Source organism: Trichosurus vulpecula, chromosome 7 (genome assembly GCF_011100635.1).
Source record: "Trichosurus vulpecula isolate mTriVul1 chromosome 7, mTriVul1.pri, whole genome shotgun sequence".
NCBI lineage: Eukaryota > Metazoa > Chordata > Mammalia > Diprotodontia > Phalangeridae > Trichosurus > Trichosurus vulpecula.
Genome location: NC_050579.1, coordinates 88,899,907 through 88,925,818, shown reverse-complemented (window position 1 = coordinate 88,925,818; position 25,912 = coordinate 88,899,907). Strand labels below are relative to the sequence as shown.

At 39.9% G+C, this 25,912-nt stretch overlaps 1 protein-coding gene across 2 annotated transcripts in view; it reads right to left on the bottom strand.

The window, feature by feature from the left end:
* The window catches only part of C7H6orf118 (chromosome 7 C6orf118 homolog), a 77,248-nt gene extending 51,845 nt beyond the window's left edge, over window positions 1-25,403 (bottom strand). Inside the window, exons 1-5 of one of the 2 annotated variants that reach the window (XM_036765843.1) lie at window positions 25,308-25,403; window positions 21,529-21,636; window positions 12,116-12,253; window positions 6,462-6,543; window positions 2,848-3,524 (exon numbers count right to left, since the gene is read on the bottom strand). In XM_036765843.1, the coding sequence (XP_036621738.1) occupies window positions 2,848-3,513 (666 nt within the window). In that variant the 5' untranslated portion in view covers window positions 3,514-3,524; window positions 6,462-6,543; window positions 12,116-12,253; window positions 21,529-21,636; window positions 25,308-25,403. The remainder of the gene's footprint in view (window positions 1-2,847; window positions 3,525-6,461; window positions 6,544-12,115; window positions 12,254-21,528; window positions 21,637-25,307) is intronic. The other variant, XM_036765842.1, reaches the window with a different exon arrangement.
* Between the last annotated feature and the right edge of the window lie 509 nt (window positions 25,404-25,912).

Here is a 25,912-nt window from a genome sequence, read left to right as displayed (position 1 = left end):
ATTTCACATTGTCTTCCATTTTTTTCATTCCTTTGGTTCTGTTTTATAATAACTTGATTTCTCATAAAGTCACTAGCTTCCACTTGCTCCAATCTAATTTTTGAGGTAGTATTTTCTTCAGTGGTCCGTTGGACCTCCTTTTCCATTTGGCTAATTCTGCCTTTCAAGGCATTCTTCTCCTCATTGGATTTTTGGAGCTCTTTTGCCATTTGAGTTAGTCTATTTTTTAAGGTGGTGTTTTCTTCAGTGTATTTTTCAGTATTTTTTTGGGTCTCCTTTAGCAAGTCATTGACTTGTTTTTCATGGTTTTCTTGCATCCTTCTCATTTCTCTTCCCAATTTTTCCTCTACTTCTCTAACTTGCTTTCCTAAATCCTTTTTGAGCTCTTCCATGGCCTGGGACCAGTTCATGTTCTTCTTGGAGGCTTTTGGTGTAGGCTCTTACACTTTGTTGACTTCTTTAGGCTGTATGTTTTGGTCTTCTTTGTCACCAAAGAAAATATCCAAAGTCTGAGACTGAATCTGGGTGTGTTTTCATTGCCTGGCCATATTCCCAACCAACTAACTTGACCCGTGAGTTTTTCAGTGGGGTATGACACTGCTTGTAGACTAAAGAGTTCTATGTTCCACGTTTGGGGGGGATGTGCCAGGTCTGCCGCACCAGCACTCCTCCTTCCCAAGAACCCCCAACCCAGACTGGGCTTAGATCTTCAGCAGGCTGTGCAATCCTGCTCTGATCAGCCACTTAATTCCTCCCACCAGGTGGGCCTGGGGCAGGAAGCAACAGCAGCTGTAGCTGCCCCACCTCTGCTGCCCGGGGAGGGGGGGCGGTGGCCGAACCGTGACCATCTTCCACTCCTGCAAGTTTTCCCACTAACCTTCTCCACTGTCTTTGGTGTTTGTGGGTTGAGAAGTCTGGTAACTGCCGCAGCTCACTGATTCAGAGCGCTAGGGACTGTTCCACCAGGCTCCTGGTCTGGTTGGTCCGTGCTGCTTATGCTGGGCTGCACTCTGCTCCGTTCCCAGCTCCCAGCTCCCAGCTCCACGTGGGATAGACCTCACCCAGAGACCATCCAGGCTGTCCTGGGCTGGAGCCCTGTTTCCCTCTGCTGTTTTGTGAGTTCTGCAGTTCTAGAATTGGTTCAGAGCCATTTTTATAGGTTTTTGGAGGGACTCGGTGGGGAGCTCACGCTAATCCCTGCTTTCCAGCTGCCATCTTGGCTCCACCCCCGGAAGTCGCCTTTGGCAATTTCCAAATTTCCTTTATTCTGTTTGTCCTTTAGTGCTGTTTGCACTAGTTAAGCCTGGATTGCAACTGTAGCAAGTGAAATTTAACAAGGAGGTAAACTGAGGCACATTTCTCCAAGGAGGATAACATTTATTAACAGGGACACGCTGTCTGTCAATAAATAGGTCAATAGCTTGCCTCCATTTATGCCAAAGACCCCAAGTAAAAGGAGAGTTCCCATTTAATCGCTTTTGGGAAATACAGAACAAAGAACAGAACAAGGTAGATGATATATATCATGAGATTAAAGACAATGTGTTTGGTTATAGAAATGAAGCATAAGGAACAATATGATTGGTTGGAAGTTTGGTAACAGGGGCTAGCAATGACCCCCTCTTTCTCTCTTCGGAGTCCAGGTTCAAGACAGTGGGCCAGACTTTGGACAGCAAAGCAGACATCACTGAAGGATAGCTTGGTGGTATAAAGACACAAGACCCAATTTCCTTGGGTTCACATGCAACCCTCAAGGTCAACTAAATTCCTTGAGGCAAGAATAGATCAGTGATTAGCAGGAAAGCTGGATTTTTAAACTCAACCCATAATAGATCAGCTGAATTCTGAACCAAGTACAGAGACAAAAAAATCGTGACTTAAGTAGTTACAGGACAAAATCAATTGGTTGTAAATAGGATAAATAAATCAATGATATAGGATCAATTCAATCTTCTCATCACCAAGTCCCCTAAATACACGGGTCATGAGAAGTCACTGCTGCAGAAATTCAAATCCAGAACTTTTGGCGGGGGGAGAAGGGGGAAGGGAGCTAAGGTAAAAGGATGTACCTAAAATCATTAAACGACTTGAGGTAAAGGGAAATGACATTGCTTGGTGTTATAATAGAATATAAGCTACTTAAGAGCAAGTACCATTCATTATTTGTCATTGTATGGCCAGGGTCTAGCATAGTGCCTGATATGTGGTAGGTACTTAATAAATCAACTGCAAGGATTCCTTGCCACTATACTGCTAAATGAAAGAAACTGGAGCATAAGGTATTTATAGAAATAATCCAAATGCTACCCTATGCCTTCTGAGTTATTGATAATTTAATAGTAGTAATAATTGAAGATATTGCTAATGAACACCAACTGAGAAAGATTTGAAAGCATATTCAGCAGCCATCAATATAGGTAGATATTCCATGCCAATTTTATTTGGTGGCAGTGGTAGAGGAGAAGGAAGTAGAGGAGAATGAAGCAGGTTGGGGGGGAAGAAAAGGAAGAAGGATGAGAAGTAGGAAAAAAGAATGGCAACAAAAAAGCACGAAAAACAAGAAAGGGGGAGAGCATAAGAAGAGGCATTCATATAATATCTTTAAATTTCACAAGTATTTTTATATCCATTATCTGAGCCTAACCACTCTGCAAGGTAGGGACTACAAATATTATTATTTCCATTATTTCTGGATGGAAAACCTGACACAAAGAGAGGTTAAGTAGCTTGTCCATCATCACATAACTAGCAAATGTCAGACTTGGTCCAATTTCCAACATCACACAAGTGTAAGTTACCCTAAAGCTTTGGAGTGATGCCACAGGGGCACACGATAAGATTCCTTACCTGTTCCAACTTCTTTTCATGGCTTACTGCGACCTTGGCCCCAGTGAAATCACTTTCGACAAGATCTTGCTTCGCCACCACATCCTTTTCAAATTGTAAAAACTTAAGAAACTTATCCCTTTTAGTCACACCAGACAAATAGGAGCTAATAAATTGGTATTCATCTCTAGAAGAAGAAAGGCACTGGCGACTGTTTTTGCCTGTTTTATACTTCAGCAGTCGGAGCTCCGGCAATTTGAGGTCTTTCTTAAACATTTCATCGTGTAGTTTTTTTCTCTCTTCTTTCAGTTTTTGTTCAAGTGCTATATCAGAGATTGGAAGGCTAGGAAGTAAACCACTTTGTGGTTGAGCATCCAGAATCTTCAAGAAGCCAGGACGATCAGAAGCATCTGAGACCAGAGCAGTTTTGATGGCAAATTCAGACAAAGCATCTTCCATCTTTGCTGATTTCTCATCAAATTGATCTTTTGGTACAGTCCTCTTGCTTATTGGCCCAAGGGAACCAGACCAGAAACGTGTGGGCCTAGGGGGATTGAAGAGTTTATTAGGATTCAGGTGTCCTGAGGTATAAAGTTTAACATCATCTCGATGGACTCGTTGCAGTTCATCGAGAAGCTGAGAGAGCTTCCACCCATGACTGGGGTCCAGCCTTGTAGAGCTTTTCATCCTTAAGCAGACTGTTCAAAAGAGAACAAAGAAATATTAAAAGTCACTATCTAAAGTTACATAGCAAGACACATCTAATATTAATAATAAAAATGCCAGATTTGAAGTCTACAAAGTACTTTACCTACCATCCTGAAAGGTAGGAAAAGTGTTCTCATTTTAAATGTGACAAAAATTGAAGCTTATGGTAGGAGCCAAGAGTTGGACTTAGGTCTCTTGAATACAAGCCCAGCGCTATTTGCAGAGCTAGAAGTAATCTTAGAGACCATCTGGTTCCACTCCTTTGTTTTACTGAGGTTCTGAGAAAGTTTTAATGAATTGCCCAGGGTATCACTACAACTAAATTTAAGAGGCAAGATTTAAAAACCATCTCCCTTCCTACTCAACATCCCGCTAAGTGGTGATAGAAGAAGTCATACAGCCATGCTGATTAGGTTCACTGCAAGTGTATGGTCTCTAATTTTAACTGGGCCCTCACTCATGCAAGGCATTTCTTTCCTAACGGATGCTATTTTTCAGACTCTCCACAGTGAGACTCTACACTATAGTGTATTAGATCCAATCCTTCTCCTCTCTCAAGTCTTCTACTCCACCTCCCCTCTCCCTCTCAAAAGAAAATCTCACTGAGAAAATAAAGGACCATGTTCTTCTCCCTACTTCTCATCTCAAAATTCCTTTTAAACTCCATTCTCTCCTAATTTATTCTAGTCTCTGATGAAGAGGCGGCCCCACCCCCTTGCCATGGCCAGTCCTCCATTTGTACTCTTGATCCCATTGAAATAACAATATCTCTTGCTGTAACAACAATGTTGCTAGCAGCTGCTGTGGAGGCAAAAGACCAAAAACAAGACCAACAAGGGCACACAGGAGGGCTGCTAGCACAGGTCCTTTGATCTGCTTTTCTAAGGAAAGCAACTTTAAGGGGTTAACAATCTTACTTTAATTAAACATACATACACCATTCACTTAGTTCAGGGGGGAAAGCCAGCACCCTGAACTTCAGAGAAATTACAAACAGATCAACAGGCAGGCTTTTATCTGTCTGACCAAATCACAATATATACATAGTTACCAGAGAGAAGCACCAACATCTGGGTTTTCAAAGCCAGGGGTGCTGCTTCCATGGCTGCCCAGAGTCTTGTCACCAACACTCTTTCAATGAGTGTGCCCCCAAAACAAAATGCCAACCTCAGATCTTACATACAAGTCTCAGGGCCCTGGGGCACTTGATTACCTCAGGGCTGAGAAACACTCAAACAAAAAAACAGCAAAAAGTCCCATTTTGCTTGTCATTACATTTGAAAGGCAAGACTCATCAAAGGTACTTGATTACCTCAGTGCTGAGAAGCACTACAAAAGACAAAAGGATCCCACTTTACCTGCCCCATTCAAACAAAGGCAAGGCTCATTAAAAGCACTTGATGGCCTTAGCATTCCAAAAGAGAAGAACAGCAAAAATTACCATAACACTTACATCTGTCCCTTTGTTTTAACTCACAGGTACAACCTGACCTCATCACCTCTTTCCTGGGCTATTTCAATAGCCTCCAAAATCATCTCCCTGCATCCAGATGCTCCTCTTGCCAATCCATCTTCCACAGAGCTGCCAAAATAATACTTATAAAGCACATATCTGCACATGTTCTTATTCTGCCTATGAAGTTCCAGTGTTCTCCATTCTCCTGAGGACAAGGGTTCTTTAAATTTCTTTGTGTGTCATGGATCCCCTTTAGCAATCTGGTGATTCTTCTCAGAATAATCTTTGTTGACCTACATTCACTATTGAAGGAAATGCTGAGTCTCCATTAGAGGTTAGCGAAAATAAAGAGGCATTTTTTTTTCCCCATCCAAGTTCACAGACTCCTTGAAATCCATCTACCAATCCCTTGGGGGTCCATGTACTCTAGCTTATGAAACACCGCTCTAGGATAAAATACAAATTGTTTTGTCTGCTATCTAAAACCCTTCATAAAACTTAGCTCTAACCTACACCTCCAGGTTAATGGAATATTACTCTCCTTCAAGCAATCTGTGTCCCAGGTAAATTGGCCTAAATGTTGTTTCCCCATACATGATATCCCACCTCTCATCTCTATTCCTCTATACAGGCTCTCCCCCATGCTTGGAACTCCCTCTTCCTCCCTGCTTTCTGAGATACCTAGCTTCCTTCAAACTTTGACTTGGGCCAGGTGTGGTTCACGTCTGTAATTCCTGCTACAAGGGAGGTTGACACTGTTGTATTGCTTGAGTTTGGGGGTTCTGAACAGCAAGTCAATCAAGTGTACACACTTTTATTGAGTATTTGGAAGCATGATCCCTAAGGAGGGATGTATTGGTCCAGGTCAAAAACAAAGCATACCCATCAAAACTTGGAGAAAATCAGCAGTGAGATCAAGGCCATGAGTGGCTGGCTGACGATGCATTCGCAAGCTGGATGAGATAAGAGAGAGCCAGACCATCAGCACTACTCCTTCCTTTCCTATAGAAGGTACTTTTAAATCTACTTTTGTGTCAGTTTGGTTTGATTTTCTTGTCCTCTACTCCCTGCCCTGAGAGTAGGGATGGTTTGGTTTGGTTTTGGTTTTGGTTTACTCCAGCACCGAGCATAGTTCCCTGAATTCACCTAACTGTACTATCATCCAGTTTATACCTCTTCATCTTCTCCAAAAAGACAATATAAGAAATTCAAGTTATAACCAACCCACCTGGGGAAATGAGTTAACAAATAATTTTATACTTAGAGCCCATTATTTACTACTTGAAAACAACGACGTTTCTTATTTGTTACCACTGGACTAACAGAAATCATTTTCTTTCTTTAATTCCTAATTTAAAAAAAAATATGTTTATATATAAATCTATTTGAAAATGTGATAGTTTAAGACAATGATTCTCAACCCAAATTGTTATATGGAAGAGTAAATGAAATACCATTTTCTGTCTCCTACCTCTCTGCTATCCAAGGTCTCAACACCTGTTGTATTAAACAATTCAGGAGACAGGGGGCATGGAGCTAGAGAAGAGGGGAAGCTGGGGAAGGCAGGAACAAGAAACAAAGAAAAATAATGGTTACTTTTATAAGTTTATAAGTTTTTAAGAAGCAAGGACTTTTGGTAACATAAGTTTTGTTTTACCCTAAGTGTTTGCCATGGAGAACAAGGGGTTGGAACACTGGGTTAGAGGAAAGCAAAATTGACTTTGGACCCAATCCCATTGAAAATAGCAAACACAACAGATCTTTTGAGATGTAACCAATGCATATTTTAACATCTAAAAAGACTGCACTGGTTTACCTTTTCCCCCCAGTTAACATTTTCATCATGAATCCATGATGCCAAAACTGATAACTACTGATCTCAGGGCCCTTCCATTCTACCATGTCTGAAAGGAGAATGCTACTTGATGTAACAACAATGCTGCTAGCAGGTGTTGTGAGGGTGAAAGGCCAACAACAAACGCACACAGGAAGGCTTCTAGCACAGCTTCTTTGCTCTCCTTTTCTATGGAAAGCAACTTTAAGGGGTTAACGATCTCACTTTAATTAAACATACATATATTATTCACTTAGTTCAGGGGGGAAAGTCAGCACCCCGAACTTCAGAGCAAATGAAAACAGAAATTACAAACAGAATCAATATAAACAGATCAGCATTTCCATCTAACCAAATCACAATATATAGTTACCAGAAAAGCACCAACATCTGGGTTTTCAAAGCTGGGGGATTGCTTCAACAGCTTACCCAGAGTCTTGCCACCAAAACTCTTTCAATGAGTGTGTCCCCAAAGGCAAAACACCAATCTCAGAGCTCTTATACCCTGTTCAGGGCCCTGAGGGCTCACAGCCTACTTAGCAAAAAGGTGTGGGACCTCACACCTAGTTAGTGAAAGGGTATGGGCCTGACTCTAATCAGGCCTCCCTTGTTGACTTCACCTGAGACCTATTCAATGAGTGAGAAAGATCTTTCACTTACAGATTGGCCTTATGCTTGATGTCTGGGATTGTATCATTTCTTTCTTCATCTTCATATCCCACCCTCTTCCCACCCCCTGCCAACTCCCACCCCTAGCACAATACCTTATACATAGAAGTTGCTTAACAAATATGTTTTGAATTGGTCCCTTTAACTTTATTTCTGAGACTTTATAGAACTTATAGTTGATTTCCCTCCTGAAAACTGCCCTTAATGAAGCATCTTTTCATCCATTCTCTTCCAGCCATTTTCCCTTCCTGGGAGATGCTGTAGATAGTCAATCAATAACAACACGCTTTAAAAACAAATAAGGTAACATCTTACCTTGGGTTTTAAATTGGGATTCAAAAAGGAGGGAAAGAACAAAGCATTTACTAAGTACCTACTATGTGTCAGGCACTGCGCTAAACCCTTTTCAGATATTCTCTCATTTGATCCGCTCGACAAACCTGGAAATCATACCCATATCATACCCATTTCTCTTATCAGACCTATTGTTCATTGAGGAAACTGAGGCTGAAAGAGGTTAGGTGACTTACCCAGGGTCACAGAGTTAGTAAACATCTGAGGCTTGATTCGAATTCAGATCTTCCTGACCCCAGGTCCAGAGTTCTGTTCACTGTACCACCTAGCTACCTCTTCACAAGTGCATGATGGGAAGACACAGCTAGTTTAGAAGGGGGAAGCACTGGATGCTAAACGTAATCAGCATCATTGTTTACAGGGCACTTAGATGGTACAGTATATAGAGTACCAGGCCTAAAGTCAGGAAGGCTGATCTTTCTGAGTTCAAATCTGGCCTCAGACATTTACTAGCTGTGTGAGTCTGGGCAACTCACTCAATGCTGTTTGACTTAGTTTCCTCATCTGTGAAGTAAGCCCGAGAAGGAAATGGCCAACCATTGTGGTATCTTTGCCAAGAAAACCATACAGGGGCTCATAAAGAGCCAGACATGCCTGAAACAACTGAACAGCAGAAACGGTTCACAACCTTTTTTGTTCCACTAACTCTTTTCAATAACAACAACCACCAGCACAATAACATAGCAACAACAGCAATAACAAAAAAAAAATACAAAATGTTTTGTGATCCTGGAGTAATTTAATATAATACTTATAATATTCTTTAAAATTATTTACTACCTAAGGTACCATTAATGATTTTTTAAAGCACAAACTACTTGGGTTATTATAAATGGGAACCACTGGTCCAACGGAAAATCCACTGGGATTGATGTCAGAAACCTATCTAATGACCATAAGGGCCCAAGCCTAGACCTTTGTCCCTTTCCCCAAAAGAATTTGGGTCCCATTTGTCTATAGGCCCTTGAACTCTCCTTGGATTTCCCCACTTGATCCGGCATTTGCCTGAGGCTAAAAGCCTTTCATTATTGCTATGCCCAATTCTCTGTTACCCTTAACCTAAGCTATCCCTGCATTGTCTGTTATCTCCAGATCTCCTATGGCTACTGGCCACCCTTAATCCTACCTTAGTTCCTGGACTCCTACCTCCAGTCACCAGAGCCTATGGCCCCTCCCATCAACATCCTCCCTAGACCCTCTCTTCCAATCACCCCAAACTACTTGGCCAACCCTAGATCCCTCCACAGTCTTTCTGTATGTAAGATCCTTCTAGGCCTCCGCGAAAGTGCTCAGATATCAATCTGGCCCTCTTACATTAGCATTACCAGTGTTCAGTTTCCTTAGAGTCTAGCCAATGCTGAGATTCCTTAAGAGTCTGGCCAAAATGGTGGATTTTTAATAAACTTTGTTTTTCTTTGGCTGAAAGAAAGCTTGGTTCAAATTCATTAGGGCAGGACCCGTGTTTCACAATTTCAGGGTCCCAGCACTCCTAAACCTCAACTCTACCAAGTATAACCTTGGGCAAGGCCCTTGAATTCTTCAATATTCAGTTTTTTCATTTGAAAAATCAGGAGTTTAGAAAAGATAGTCCTGAACAACTCTAAATTCTACTTTGCTATATCAAAGAACAGATTTGTGAAGAAAATTAGCATCTAATTTTTGGAAATAAATAAGCTATATCCTCCAGTAAAAACATATACTTCCTGAGTGCAGAAAATCTAAGACCATAGAATTATTGCACTAGAACAGGAAAGTACCTGTGAGGCATAATTTATTTGCATGATATTGAATTATGCAAATGTCTATTATTTTGAAGGCCAGAGGTGTTAAATAACTTGCTGAAGTCACTTAGATCTAATCGACCAAAATGGAATTTGAACTCAGGTCCTCTGATTCCAGGGCCTGTGGTCAACCCATTGTGGAAATTCTCATATTATGTCCAAGGAACTTAAGGCACTTCAGAGAACGTCTTACTATCCTTGCAACCCTATACGTTAGAGGAAGAAGATGGTAGAGGAAAGTGCCTTGAACAAAGTGGGCATTTTATTAATGTTTGTGGAAGTGAACATGAGAGGTTTTTGAGGAGAGTTTATACCTACTCAGAAATAGAACAGCAAAATTTAAATCACTGAAAGCGAAAGTAGAAGTTGACTCTTCCTCTCTGCCCCACCTCCAGGACTGCCTATAGGGCTAGAGATAATTGAAGGGCTGACTTACAATTTGCATTTTTAAAGTTTAAGAATAGCTTTAGGGAGGGAGTTCTTTGACTCTTCTACTTCCACAAAAATCTCCTACGATCTCATTTGATAATTCATCACAATGAAGGTATGAATGAATGAATCAAAAACCATTCATTTAAGGGCTTACTACTGGCCAGACACTAAAAGTGAGACAATTTTTGCCCTCCAGGTATTTGTATTCTAATAAGAAGAGATAACTACTATGGCGGAGTGGTAGTCTTGGGGGTATAAGGTTCTGGAGGATCAGTTCTTCTATGGGGCAAGATGATTATTGATTTAATTACTGTGGTAATTAAAAAAAGGTGGGGTGTGCAGTAATACCCCTTCAGGAGCTAGGCAGATAGGAAGATGATCTCTGGGCCTGTGGAGTGTGGTGGGAGATCCCATAGGATTATATTGGGCTAAGTAAGCACACATTGAGCCCTCAATTTAAGACAACAGCCTCAGGGCAGGAGCTCCAAAGTTAAATGAATACATTTCCTTTGATCTGCTGTAGGGTAATAATATAGTTGTAGCACTGAAGGAGCTGGTCCAACTCAAGAGAAGCCAGGCAGATGACAAAATGGCCAGAATGGGATTTTAGGTATGGGCCTTTATCAGAAGGACACCTCCCAGGAAGGTAACTACCCTAATCCCTCCTTACTGAGAGAGGACACGGGGAATTCCTCTGAATTCCGCTCTAGTCACTTGGACTTCCTCCTAGGTAAAATGGTAACCAAGAGTCAGGGAGACATACTTTCATTAGGAGAGTTGCACCTCTATTATTATGTATAATTAGAGTATCTCCCTGGTACTTCCAAAACTGGCCCATTAGGTGGGAGAGGGGAGAAAGGATTTCTTCTTTCCAACTACAGCCCCCTCCCTTCTCTGCATCAGGTTGTTCGCTGGACCTCCAGCTTTCCAATCTGCCTTTTTTTTTCCTTTTTTGAGCAGAAGTCAAAAAACGTGTGATCCTGAGAATGGACCCTTTCGTTCCCAAGAGACTGAGGCACTGGCTTCCCACAGAGAGACTTCCTCAACAATCTGCAGTTTAGGGAGATGACTGTGCTGCAGCTGCTGCTGCTGAAGGAAGGAAGCCACATCATGGGAGAAGAAGAGATGTCTATCGATCTGTTCAACCTCTATGATATTGCTGCAAGTTGTTTAGACAGTGGAGATGCAAATGAATGTAGAATAAGGAAAATGTTTATTTAGCAGCCCCAAAGTCTTTACCTGAGGGGGAAGCCAGGGGGATACACTAAGGATGGGCTTTTTATTTCTGAATTCACTCAGCCTCATTCAGGGGCTCAGGTGAGTCCTTTAAATAAAGGCTACTTAGGACCCATGTTATATGTTGAGTATTTTTGTGAGAATTGGGGATCTAGTTACCTATACCTGAGCCATAGCTAAGCTTTATTCAGACTTACTCTGGGGCCGGAACAATGAGCCAACAAGAAAGATAATGATTCCTTTCAGTCAGCTTTCCCCTCTCCCCCTCACGAAATTAGAATCCATGTGAACCCAGTGTCCACAAGTTTGGTGGTAGGGAAAAGTGAGCAATGTGTGACATTGTTATGTACATATATTGGATTCGATTTTCTTTTTTTTGGGGGGGGGCAGAGCAATTGGGGTTAAGTGACTTGCCCAAGGCCACACAGCTAGTAAATATGTCAAGTGTCTGAGGTCAGATTTGAACCCAGGTCCTCCTGACTCCAGGGCCGGTGCTCTACTCACTGTGCCACCTAGCTGCCCCTCAATTTTCTATGCAGAGATAGTTGTGAGTTTCCTCAAAGGAAAATAAGCTTTTGAGGGCAGGAACTGTTTCATTTTTTTTACTTTGATTTCCCAGTGCCTAGTGCTTTACAAATAGTAAACACTTAATAAATGCCTGTTGAACGAATGGATGAATTTTTCATTGGTTCCTTGGAAATCTGAATCATAGCACTGGCTGTTAGCCCTCTCCTGTGTAGTAACCTGATAGTCCTTTAATTATGCCCTCCCTCCTACTGAAATATCCATCTTTCTTAATGAATGGTAGCGGTACTTCACCTCCAATGACATCTGCTTTTACTGCTCTTTCTTCTGGTGCATCAACACTGTCTGCCAGGGAAAGGGCTTCCTCCCAAGATCTAGCAGCACAGCTGATTTCTTTCAGAGATGAGAACAGTCATCTGCTCAGTGGCAGCCCTAGGTAAAAGCGTGAAGTAAGCAAAGTTTGTCACCTGTCCCACTCCTCGGGCATACTTTCCCTCCCCTTTCAGTCCCTCTTCTTCTGTGTATCCAAACCTGGTATTTCACCCTTCCATACTCTCAGGAGGAAAATGATCTGAAAATGGTCTGAAAACGATAATAACAGATCACATGTGCACAACACCCCTTTATTGGACTCTTATATACCTAATTTTATTTAACCCAAATGCAGTTTTTAAAATGTCGAATACAATTAATTCTTGTATTAGCTAGTTTTGTGTCCCTAACTATATTATAACCTCTTCTCCTATACTCTGTTCCTTGAGCACAACATTCTCTCTCCTGATTCTGTGCATTTTCACTGGCTGTCCCCCTGACTGCAATGATCTCTTTCCTCATCTCTGACCCCTGGCTTTCCAGCCTTCCTTCAAGTACCAGTTAAAATCCTTTCTACGGAAAAGCTTCTCCTGTTCCTCTTAATGCTGGTGGCTTTCCTTTAGGCTTACCTCTACCTAAGCTGTATATATTAGCCATAGAATAGGCACTTAATAAATGTTTGTGGGCTTGATTTTTTTAACTTAGTGTTTAGGTGGCTACTCAGAGCCTAGAGTCCTTTGTTACACTAGGTGGCGCTGTGAGACAAGATTTTGCTGTGTGATGGCTCTCCCTCCAACTTTCAGAATTTGGGAGTTAACCAGGCAGGTCTGGCTATACCTATCTAGCCTATCATTTGGCAGCTCCTGTCTCCTTGATTCCATCCCTGCAGAGAACAGGGAGGAAAGAGGAAGGAGTAAATGAGGATATGTGACCTAATAGCACCTGCCTTGTCCCAGTTAGAAAAAAAAAGGACCTCTGAGTCATTTGTAGACTAGGATTAAAAAAAATGATCCTTAATTTTGCCTTCAGGGAAATATTATTAATAATCAAAACCATAAGATTCTCTCTTACTTTCAGATCACAGCCTCCAAGTCAAGATGAAATAAATGCATCACAAAGAAGTGGCGATTGCTCATTTTCAGAGCAAATAAAATTATAATATTGAAAAGTTTAATGAAATTTTAAAATCATAGACAAAGTGTGTGCCAGCAACAGTCACAGGGGAAGTTAAACCTTTCACAGCTTTTCCATAGCCCCTGTATACAGTGATGGTCACAGATAACAGTCTCAGTCTATTCTAATTACCCTCGTCAAAGTTCTTTTAAGAGGTGATGTAGGGAGTAAGGGAAGTTCTAATCATATCAGCAACTTATTTTAATTTCCATTCAAAGGAACCAATATCATGGGATACTCCATTAATTTTTACAAGCAACTCTTCCCTTTTCTCTCTTGCTCTGTTGCAGAATCTGCTCCAAAGCTCTTCATGAAACAGAAAAACCTTCCCTATCTCAGATATCGTAATTCCTATCACTCTCAGGATGGGAAGAGAACAGTGTCTGTCTGTCTCTCTCCCTCTCTATACACACACGCACACATCTACATATGCATGCATAAATGTATTTATATATATACCTGTATGTATATGTGCATGTGCATGTATATATATGTGTGTGTGTGTGTGTATATATATATATATATATATATATATATATATATATATAGATATATATGTATTTCTCCTTTTCTGATTTGTCCCTCTCTGGGACAAATTAGCAATTATCAATAGATATGTGGGGCAGTTAGGTGGTACAGTGGATAGAGTGCTGGGTCTGGAACTGGGAAGATTCATCTTCCTGAGTCCAAATCTGGCCTGACACTTATTAGCCGTATGACCCTAGACCCTGTTTGCCTCAGTTTCCTCATCTGTAAAATGAGATGGAAAAGGAAATGGCAAACCACTTCAGTATCTCTCCCAAGAAAACCCCGAATGGGGTCATGAAGAGTTGGACACTACTGAAACTACTGAATAACAGCATAGACATTCAGGATTTTCTCTCTCTCCTCAATGAGTTCATCTGGCTCAAAGTCCTTCTCTCCTTCACAACTCCTGCCTTTATACCAGGGGACTTCAACGTACACATTGATATTTGCTTAAAACCCCTAACTTCTCAATTCCTTAATTTACTCATTTCCATGACCTACTCCTCCACCCCACCAAAGCGACATACAGAGATAGCTATACCTTTTCATCTTGCCATCACCAAGTGTTTCACGTCCATGCTCATGAACTCTGAAAGTCCTTTATGTGACGATCATTTGTTGTCATTTCACCTCTCAGCCTTACAACTCCAAATCCTGTCTTTTGCCTTCACCATGACCTTTTACCCCTCCTTTCTTTACCAGGCCATCACCGTTGCACTAGTTACACTCTCTTCCCTTTCCCATCTTGACCCCTTGGTGAACCACTTCAACTCTACAGTGTCTCTTTCTCCCAAGTCCCTCGTCCCTTATCTTATCAATGACCTTGTGATATAAGATCCCTGCCTCAGTTTACATCCACTGCCATTGCTCTAACTCATATCCTACTGAAGCTGGATAAAAATCCTAAAACTGCTGACTGGGTCTACTACTACAAGTTTACATAATCTCAACAGGGCCCTCACTGTAGCAAGGCAATCCTTTATACCTCCCAACATGTCCCACTCGCCACAGGAGCTTTTCCAAATCATTTTATCCCTCTTCAGACCTCCCACAGCTTCCCCTCCTCCTACTCTCTTCAAAGAGAACCTTTCCTGATGTTTCACTGAAAAGAATTGAGGCCACTCACAGAGACCTCCCTCTTTTGCCCTGTTCCTCATCTTACATCATCCAGATGCTTTCTGCCACCGTCTGATCCTTAACCTCTGTGTCACATGAAGAGACAGCCCTTCTCCCTATCCAGACTAACCCCTCTACATATCCAAGTGATGTCATCACATCCTGTCTTTTCTGACAGATTACTCACCCCTCCCCCATCATCCCTACTCTTGTACATCATCAATCACTTCCTGTTTACCAGTTGCTTTCTACTGCCTACAAAAGTGTCCATGTTCTTCCTATCCTTAAAAAACTCAATTAAATAATTTCATTCCCATTATCATCCTTTCCTCTTATTTTCTTGACTTTTCTAAAATCCAACTTCCGACATCATTATTCAACTGAAACTGCTCTAAAGTCACTAATAATCCTCCTTGACTTCTCTACAAGCCATTGACAACTGTTGATCATCCCCTCCTCCTTGCTCTCTCTTCTCTCTGGGTTTTCAAGACAGTTTTCTTCTGGTTTTCCTCCTACCTATCTGACCACTCTGTCTCTGTCTCCTTTGCTGGATGGTCATCCAGGTCATGCCTGCTAACCATGGGTCTTCCCCAAGACTCTGTCCTGGGCCCTCTTCTTTTCTCCCTCTTTGCTACTTTATTTGGTGATCTCATCAGTTTCCTTGGGTTCAATTATCATCTCCATGCAGATGACTCAGATCTACTTATCCAACCCTAACCTCCAGTTTTTCATCTCCAACTGTCTATTGTACATCTCAAACTAGGTATCCTGAGGAAATCTGAAATTCAACATATCCCAAATTAAATGTATTATGTTTCCACATAAACCCTTCCCTCATTCTAATTTCCCTATTACTGTTTAGGGTTCCAGTACCTTCTGGCAACCTAGGTGTCATCCTCTACTTCTTACTCTCTTACCCTCCCCCGCCCTTTATATCCAAACAGTTGTCAAGTCCTGTCAATGACACCTTAGTAACATCTCCTGTATGTGCATCCTTCTCTCCTCCTACCACTGCCATCTCATCACCTCACCCTTAGACTGTTGCTATTGTCTGCTGGTTGGTCTATCTGCCTCAAGTCTCTGCTCATTCTAGTCCATCCTCTAGTCAGCTATCAACCTAATCTTCCTAAAGATCAGGTCACCCTGATCACAAAATTCCATGTCACCCTCCCCTATTCAATCAACTCCAGTGGCTCATTATCACCTCTAGAGCCAAATATGAAATCTTCTTGTTGTAAAAGCCCTTTATAAACTGACCCATTCCTACCTTTTTATTTCTCTTATACCTTACTCCCCACTACATATTTTGTAGTCTCCTGATACTGACTTCTTTGCTATTCCACACAATACTTTATTTCCCAACACAGGGTGCTTTTACTAGCTGTCTTCCTTGCCTGGAACACTCTGCCTTCTAGCTCAGTCCCACCTTCTACAAGAAACCTTAATCTTCACACCTTCCCTCACAATTTATCCTGTTTCTACTTGTTTGTACATAGCTGTTTGCATGCCACACGTTAAGCTGCAGGCTTCTTGAAAGCAGGGACTTTGTCTTTCTAAATGCCTAGTGTTTAGCACACTGCTGAAAATGTGTTGTTTTTGTTCAGCTCCTTCAGTTATGTCTGACTCTTCGTGTCCCTTTTTGGAGTTTTCTTGGCAGAGATACTGAAGCGGTTTGACACTTCCTTCTTGAATTCACTTTAGAGATGAAGAACTGAGGCAAACAAGGTTTGACTTGCCTAGGGTCACACAGCTAGGTAAGTGCCTGAGGCTGGATTTGAACTAAGGAAGATGAGTCTTCCTAACTTCAGGCCTGGAACTCTATCCATTGCACCACCTAGGTGCCCATGCTGAAATAGTAGGCACTTAATAAAGGTTTGACTTTATTAGTCTGTTTACTACAAACTGACTAATATAACTTTTAATTTCTTTTCTTATTAATCAGATTAGCTAGTAGTTTATTTTGTCAGTGTTGTTGAATTCTTTGTTTTATGAATCATTTCAAATTTATGCTTTTCATCCAGTGTCTTTCTGCTCACTCAAATAGAACTTTGTAGGATTTCTTCTTTTGTGTTTGTTCTGGGTTTTATTTTTTAATGTGTGCATTTTCTGGTTCAGTTCATTAATCCTCACTTATCCCCAAAGTGTTAATGGCATCCCATTGTTATTATTCTATTTAATATATGTATTTATGATATTTATGATTTCTTCTTTGATGAACTCATTATTTATATATTTTACTTAGTTTTCTATTGGGTCCATATCTTCCGATTGTTTTCCCTGAATTGATTACTGTATTATATTGTACTCTGGCCTGAATATTATATTTAAGATTTCTTCCTATTTACATTTACAATTTATTTGTGTCATAATCCATGATATACTTCTGTAAAGATACTTTTTAGTGCTGAAAATATCTATATTCTTTGATGTTCCCATTCATAAAATAACAAAAATCTCACCTGTTTTCCTTTGTATCTGTTGCATTTATCCAGCTCTGAAAGATGAACATTAAGGACTATCACAATTATTGTGATACTCTCAATGTCTTTGGTCATTTTTCCTTTAAGCAACTGAGCTCTATGTCATTTGGTCCATATATACTTAATGATTTTATTTCATTGACTATAACTCCTTTAAACATAGTATAATTTATCTCTTAAAATATTGTCAATTTTAATTGCTGCCTTACCTGACATTATGACTGAAATTACTGTTCTTTTGGGACAGTTATTTTTTCCTTACCCTTATTTTCATTTTGTATGTGTTTCTATTTTTTAAGATCTTAATCTTGTAAGTAGTTAATAGTTGGGGTTTCTTTTATCTTTCATTTTATTAGAAAGTTCATGTTTAAGATTATGGTGTTAGGTTTGCAACTTTGCTAATTTTTTTGTATCATCACTCCTTTTTTCTTTCTTTTCAGTCAACGTTTTGTCTCTGTGGTTAATTTTGCTTACACCAATTTGATCCAGTTTCCTTCTACTTTCTTCCCATAACCTCTCTGTTCTTCTTAACTTTGACTTCATTTCAATTATTACTCTCTTTAATATTTTTCCTTGTCTTTTCAGCTTTTTCTTTCTCTGTCCAGATAAGAGCTCAGCATCCTGTTTGTGCCACCCCCTCCTCACCTACTATCAACTTTAGTAATTTTCATTTGTAGCACCCTTTTCAGGGAATATTCATTTATTTCATCTCCCTCTTAATTTCTTTCTCTTCTACACTATTCTGAAACACATTATTTCATTTATAGGTCTTATATTTACAGGTTCTTTTTTTTGTCCCTCATACAAAATAGGTTTCTGGAAGATAGAAATTTTCTATCTCTGTGTAATTTACTTTTGTTTGTCTGCAGATAGCACTCACTCTCCTCTCCCTTAATTTAAAAAAATCTTTTAAAGAACCTTATTCTGTGCAGTCTTATTCTTGGAAGAATTAAAGGATGAAGAAGGTAATGTGATGAGCTGGGTGTCGATATACATATCCCTTGACATAGGGGATGGACTTCCTCTGTGACTTTATTATTAGCATTTGCCCACCCTAAGGCCAGTTAATCTTAAAACTAGTTTTTTATCTTCCTAACATAAACTCATCTTACACAGTAAGGGACCTTAGGGCACCAGTAATCCCCTTTCCTAGGGGTAGAATACAGTTGTGGGAAGCATGATCCTTTTTCTAAGGAGGGGATCTTCTAAGGTACTCTCTCTCTCTGGTTAAAATCCATTGTTAGGTTGCTTTCTTTCCATTCAACTCCATGTGAATGTATATTATCTCCTCCATTATTTCCTCTCCCAGGGAAGGTCCCAGATCCTGTTCCTCCCTCCCCATATCTTTCCTCCTTTTTTTTCCTTTCATGCTTTCCAATGGCATTCCTCCTATACTCTGACAAAATGAGAGACTGAAGAAATCACTTCTACTTTGCCTCTCAAACTCTTAACTGGGCAAGTGTGAATCTCTGCCTCTCCTTTGTCTCTTGCCTCCTCTCTGCCCTGTGTGTTATTCACACCATCACAAATATATACATACACACACACGCACACATATATACATGCACATATTTGTATGTGTGTATGTATGTATATGTGTATACACATGCAGATTCTTTTACAAGGCAATATAGGTTTAAATCACTGAAGCATCAAATTCTTCCCCCTTTCTTTCTCCTGAATCAAGTAAATGCCTTAGATTTTTATCTCCTTGGCTTTTGCCCTTAGATGTTCTTTGATTCTCAAGCAGTGTGAAAAGTTGCATTAAAAAATAATGATACCCTTGTCTGGTGTTATAAACATTAGTACATTGATTTTACTGCTTAGTCTTTTCTGCTACTTAACTATTATTTACTTTTCTTGTGTTTCTTTTTCTGAAGGGTTTACATATTGAATATACTGATCTCCTAGGTTTTTCTTGTGGACTAATAACTTGAATACCTCCTTTTTGTTGAAAGTCTATTTTTAAAAAAGATTATTAGGATCCACTTTGTAAGATGTTATTTTGGGGTGCAATCCAATCTTCTTTATTTTTTAGACTATTATATTATCTTCTCTGAATCATCAGAGATGAAGTATATTCTAAGCTATTCAGGTGGATTTTTCTTAGTGACCCAAAGTCTTTCTCTAGGCTACTTACAATATTTGTTGTTTGATACTGAAATTCTTAGTTGTAACTACAGAAGTTTCTGGTAATTTAAATTCAAATCACAGGTGATCTATGGATCCTAATGATATGTATTTTTCCTTACCTTTTCAGTATTTATGGGCAATTTAATTTTTTTCATAAAGCATGTCATGCAGACTTTTTCATTAAATCTGAGCCTTGATGTCTTCTTTGATCCTATCTTTAAAGTCATTTGCTTTGGTTTTGCATAGAATGTATGTGTTCTTCCAATGCTGTTATCTTTTTATTATCTTATTTAAAAATTTATTTCCACCTTTGTATTTCTAAACTGATTTTTATTTTTCACACAATCCATTGTTTTGGAGAAATTCTCCTTTAGATGTTATAAATTGTCTAATCATTTATTTGTCTTACTAATTTCATCTTTGAGAGCTCTGCTTAAATTCTGCCGTAATTCCCAATGTTCTTTTAATTATTTTTTAAAATATTTCATTTCACTTCCTAATTGTTCTGGGCTTTCTTACTTTTCCATTTTCTCTGGGAATCCTATAGAATTTCCATGCTTTCTTTTTTATAGGGAGTTTTGGGGTCTCTATGACTGATGGCAAAACTATTCTTTTTCAGCCTTTTTTCAAAACTAAATGACTGTTTTCCTTCTACTTTGTTGAGCACATTGTTGGTTTATCTCTTTGGGGGCTGAGGCTAACCCCAATCTTTCTTTTTTGGATTTTCTTCCCTTCTGCCCTTTTTCTTCTATTCTGAGTGGTACTGTACCAGGCTCCCTCACTGTTTAGTCCTTCCAACATCACTTGTCCTCTCCCTTTCCCCCATCCATACCACTGGGATTTGGTGGCTTCAATAATCTTGTATTGCTGGAAGGAAGGAGGTGAGGGGAGAACTATATTTCTGATCTACGGAAATTTTGTGAGGAGAAGAACACAGCTGGATTTATAAAACTTCCTTTTCCTGCTAGCAATTTCCTTTAATTCTGTTCTTTCCAACTTTACACCGTTGTGTGCCTTTCAATCTTCGTCTGTCAGTCAGTCACCTGTTCTCTCCATCGCTGGAATACATGAGTTCAATACCCTCTTTCCATTAACGATATGGAGATGGGAGTCTGGTTGCAGAAACAAGATAGAAAGCACAAAGTTCAAAACCCAGCTCTGTCTTCCAGCATTCATCATATTCACTGCATGACTGATTTGATATTTGAGAGTAGGTCCTTCGTATAGCTTTCTGTTATTATAGTGCAATAATTTACATTTTGTGGAGGTATTTTCTAGCTTCTATTCTTGTTACCTTATTGGCTATATTCCTTGTTCTGAAGTACCAGGAATAGAGGTTTTGCTGACAAGTAGACTCTCACTGTCTTCTGGCTAGAAATTTGAGACATGTACTTTTAAAGTAAAACAATTAAAAGGAATGAAAAAAACCCAGCAACTAAATGCAAGCTTATCCCTGATTCCAATCAGAGTAGCCTGGGAAAGGGATATTTTTAAGATCGACAAGTCTAAAATGAGAAAATGCCTCCCCCTTGCTGCAACAACGCAGATACAGCTTTCAGTGCTGGAATCCTTGGGTTTCAAGATTGCTCTGGTCATCCATATGGCTTTCAGATGGGAAAATTAAGAAAAACTTTTCAAAATGAACTATACCCTAGGACATGGGAAAAGGTCTTGCATAGTTTCTGGTGCGGTCATACTGTTGACCAGTTTTGTCCACACAGCAACCAAATCCCTATTCAAAGCAACTCATGGTCTTGCCACCTTTCCACAGCATGGATGTCTCCTTTCCTTGAACTAAAATATTTCAGCTTTTAAGTGGACTGTACTGATGGTATCCCTCTTCCTGTACCAGGTACTGTGATAATCACTTCTCCATAGAACTCCCTATCTCCTTCGTAGAAATCAAAATGTCGATCATTAGGATCCACTGATCACCTACAAAGGGAAAATCTTAATTTAACTCACCAAGAAATTCTGTAGTCAAGATGCAACAACAAATACTGTAAATAGCCAAGAGAAAAGTGTTCAGTCATCAAGGAAAATCCATCTCAATAGCCCAGGGATATACTTTATCTATGAGGATTCGAAGAAGATACTTGAATGTGACATTCTGAAAAGTTTAGGAGATTTAATTGTACTCCCAAAATAACATACCCTGCAAAGTGCAATCCTCCTAATAACCAATTTTTTTTTAAAAAGTGGACTTTCAACAAATAGGAGGCATTTAAGTTATTAGTCCAAAAGAAAAACAGAGATCAATATATTCAATATATAAACCTTTCAAAACATAAAAAGTAAATAACAGCTAAGTAGAAGAGATGATTAAGTAGTAAAATTAAAGTATTAATGGTTATAAAACTAGATAAGTGTATTGGTTAAAAAAAACTTTCACATTGTTTGAGAGTCAAAGAAAGACTACCTAGGGGCAAAAGCCTTGAAAGAGATAAAAATCAAAGAGGTTTACAGAATCTAAGAGGAGGAAAGGAAGAAGAAATTCAATTAATGTTCCAGTTATTCAAACCTATATTTCCTTGTAAATGAATCCATATTTTTTGTGAGGGTATGGAAAGTCACCTGAACGGGGGGAGGAAGAGACAAAGAAGAGACAAGAGATGTATGCTTGCCCAGTTAGGGTTTGAAAGGCAAGGGGAAAGAATTTTCTTTAGTCTCTCATTCTGCCAGAGGATAGGGAGAATGATGTTGGAAAGTATGGAAAGAATAATGAGGAAAGTTATGGGGAGGGAGAAACAGCATTTTGGATTTTCTTTGGGAAGGAGAATGATCAAAATGCTTAATTAGTTGATTTTCAACAAATTTGGCTTTATTTAGGCATTGAATGCTAAAAGTTTGAGAATAACTGACCTTCAGAATCATAAAAGTTAGAGTTAGATTTAAAGCTCATTATTATTTGATGAGGTAGTTCAAATGGAAAAAATCATTGTAGTGGAGTCTAAGTTGACTTGAGGCAGTCAACACAACTTATTTTATTTCAGAAACACCAAATCCTGCTGCTACCAGATAGGAGGGTCTTAAATTCCACCACTAGTCAGTCCTTTGCATTCATTCCTCATCCTGCTGGTCCCTTGTTAAAAACAAAATTTCCTAGGAGACAGAGCACATTAAACAATTTCACACTGATCCAAGAAGTATATTATTTTGAGGGATATGGTAGAACTATAGCACTAGCGTCATCAAAAGGTCCAGAATACAGCCACAGAGGAGAAAGACATGTACAAAAGCCAGTGTAAGACCTGCCCCTGAAACAAACAAATCTTATTAATAGATCAACCAAATGTAACAGAGAAAGGCTTATCTTCAATGATGCCTTTGTACAAGAAGGTATCCCTAATTGGGCTAGGTGTTCAGGACTCCATTCCCATGAATCTTCATGCCTGAAATACAGGTGATGGGGTCATGAGGCATGAATTCTGATACGATGTCTCTTTGGGCCTAGATGGTAGGCTGGAAATATGGTTGACAATGAGCTTCTCCTCCATTGGTTTATAGTCTACAGACGTACATGTCAAAAAGTACAGAAATAACAACGTTAAATCATTACATTCTGACTAGCGCATCACTCTTTTTGCATAAGGCCAAGAGACTTACTTGGTGCTTTAAGCTAAGGGAATTATATTCCTTAAGAGGAAGTGTTATTAGTAAGGAGAAAAAAGTAACAAGATAATAAATGACTTCTAAGTTGCTGTTTAACCTCCTCCCTATAATAATGAGCACAATTTTGTGCAAAAGTTTTTGAATTTACCATGTGTAAAGAAAATATTTGAATGATAGAAAGATTGAGGCTTAAAAAACTTAGTATAGTAGCCAGGCACAGTAGTAAGAGCATGGGACAGGGTGTAAGAATACCAGATTCCAATCACAGCTCTGCTGTACGGCCAGGGGCAAGTAATTTCAGTTCTTTGGGTGTATGTGTGGGTGGGCTAGGAGAGTTAGAATAGATTCTCTAAGGTCTCTTGCTGATTAAATATTTCTTCTGGATGGTGCAGGCATGGGGAACCTGCAGCCTCAAGGCCACACATGGCCCTCTAGGTCCTCAAGCATGGCCTTTTGACTGAGCCCAAGTTTTACAGAACAAATCCTTTTATTAAGGGGATTTGCTCTGTGAAGTTTGGATTCAGTCAAAGGGCCGAACTTCAAGACCTAGAGGGCCACACACAGCCTAGAGGCTGAGGGTTCCCTACCCCTGCATAGGGAAAGAGCAGTGGATTTGAAGACAGAGGAATTGGGTCTGATTCCTGGCTCTGCTACCTATGGCAAATTACTTCTGCCTCTAGGACTCAGTTTCCTATTCTATAAAATGAGAGCATTTATCTAGGTGATCTATGATGTTCATTCTAGCTTTTAATCTTATGAACCTGAAGGTCAATTGTTTCCAAACTTTTAACTTCCAATGTCTATGTAAAGCTTAATCGGTTGAGAATCAACTAATTAAGTATTTCAATTGTTTGGACAGGAGTTCATTTCAAGTTAACCTTTTTAGCTTGTCAGGAATTTGGTATTACAGACTTAGAGCTAGAAAGACCTTAGAAATCATTGAGTCCCATCCTTTTATTTTGCAGAGAAGGAAACCAAAGCTCAGAAAGAGTGACTCACCCAGCGTTACTTGGGTGGTAGAGGACAAAGTCTGGACTCCAAAATAAATCCTGGGATTCCAAATCCTTTATGCTTTCCACTTATTTCCCACTACTAGGATGCCACGGGCCATAAGAAGGAAGGAAAGGGAAGGCAGAGAAGGCATAAATAGGTGCCAAGAAGTAACATTTCTTACTTGTGTCCTGCCAATATAAGGAGCTTCTAAAGGGAAGCATCAGGACATAGCGTCTTATTTGGCATGGAGAGTGTTTAGAGACACCATCCCAAGCACAGCAGAGTCGAGTCAGCTATTTTATTGTGAGTGTGGGACCTGTGAGATAAGGGGGTCTGGTGAAGAGGTCAGAGTATACAGGCTGTTGCAGTCCATTTGACATTTCCTAGAGAGTGAATCAGGGTGTTCTCATGTGGGTGTTGAGGATGAGAGGTGTCCCCAGCAATGTGTTTGGGATTGGGACTGGCACATAGTAGGACTCCAAACGAAGACTCTTATAAAACTTTGAGTAGTCCTCTTTCTACTATGCTGCACTATACATTTTATATATACTTGAAAATAATAAAATGGCATTTCTCTAAAAAAATTATGTAATTCAAATTTTTAACTAATTTCAGTCAGTCCTTTCCCCTACTAGTCTGTAATATTGGGACTAGGCTGTATGAATTCAACTTATGAGAGGAATGGGTGAGATAGCACTTACCGCTAGAGAATTTTCTGAGACCTACCTTTTTTTTTAAGGTATATAACCTGAACTTGACTTTAAACACCTTGCCTTTTAACCTGTATCTCCTCCCAGCCTCCCAGATGAAAACACATAATCAGACAGAAACATATTCATGCATCCACCTTCCCACTTTTCGCTACTGTCCCCTTTCACTGAGTTCTTTGGATGTTCCTGTCCTCAGTTTGTTAAGTTAGAACTTGAAAAGTGGTTAACAGATTTTCTCCGGCTATCTCCCAGACCAATGCCCGCATCTTATGACGCCATATCCAGCCTCCAGAAAATGGAAAAAAAAAAAAAAAAAGGAATCTGTTCCCTTTTGCAAAAAAAAAAAAGGCTTTTTGTTTTTAATCAGTTCATAAGATTTGAGGGTGTCAAAAACAAAAGGCAAAAACGAAATACTCCGTGTCTACTTACATGCAGATTCCGAATTCGGGCCATCTACTTGCGTCCCTGCTGCAGCCACCACCACCACAGGCAGAAGGTGCTGGGTTACTGGGGAAACTGTCAAACATTCTATGTCCCACCCCCAGCTTTTGTTTTTGCTGCACAGCAACATAGAACTGCCTACCCCCAGCTAAGAGAACTCTCCGCTCCTCTTCGCTGTCCTCTTACCCCATCTCCTTCCGGGGCTGGGGGAGCCCCTTTTAGCCCCCTTTTAGCCCTCCTGCCCCGCGGTTCCATTTGGTGAGTACCGCTAAGCAATTTGCTTTGCCTATTGGAGTCTTGGCCAGGTGAGAGTCAGAAAAAAGGTAGATGGAAAGCTAAAAGGAGGTCTCAAGAGGTATTCTGGTTCTTGTCTCTTGCTGGAGCAGAGATCCTCCCTATAGCATGAAAGACCGTTCCTTCAACACTCATTTGATAAACAACTCTGTGGAATGGTGAGGGAAGTACAAAGATGAAGCAGGGCCGCAACTCTTGAGGAGTTAAGGTATCAGATCATAGATCAGAGGCAATTTAGACGAACGTCCTTAATTCTATATTTAATTAATTCTACTATTCAGATGAGGAGACTGAGGCCC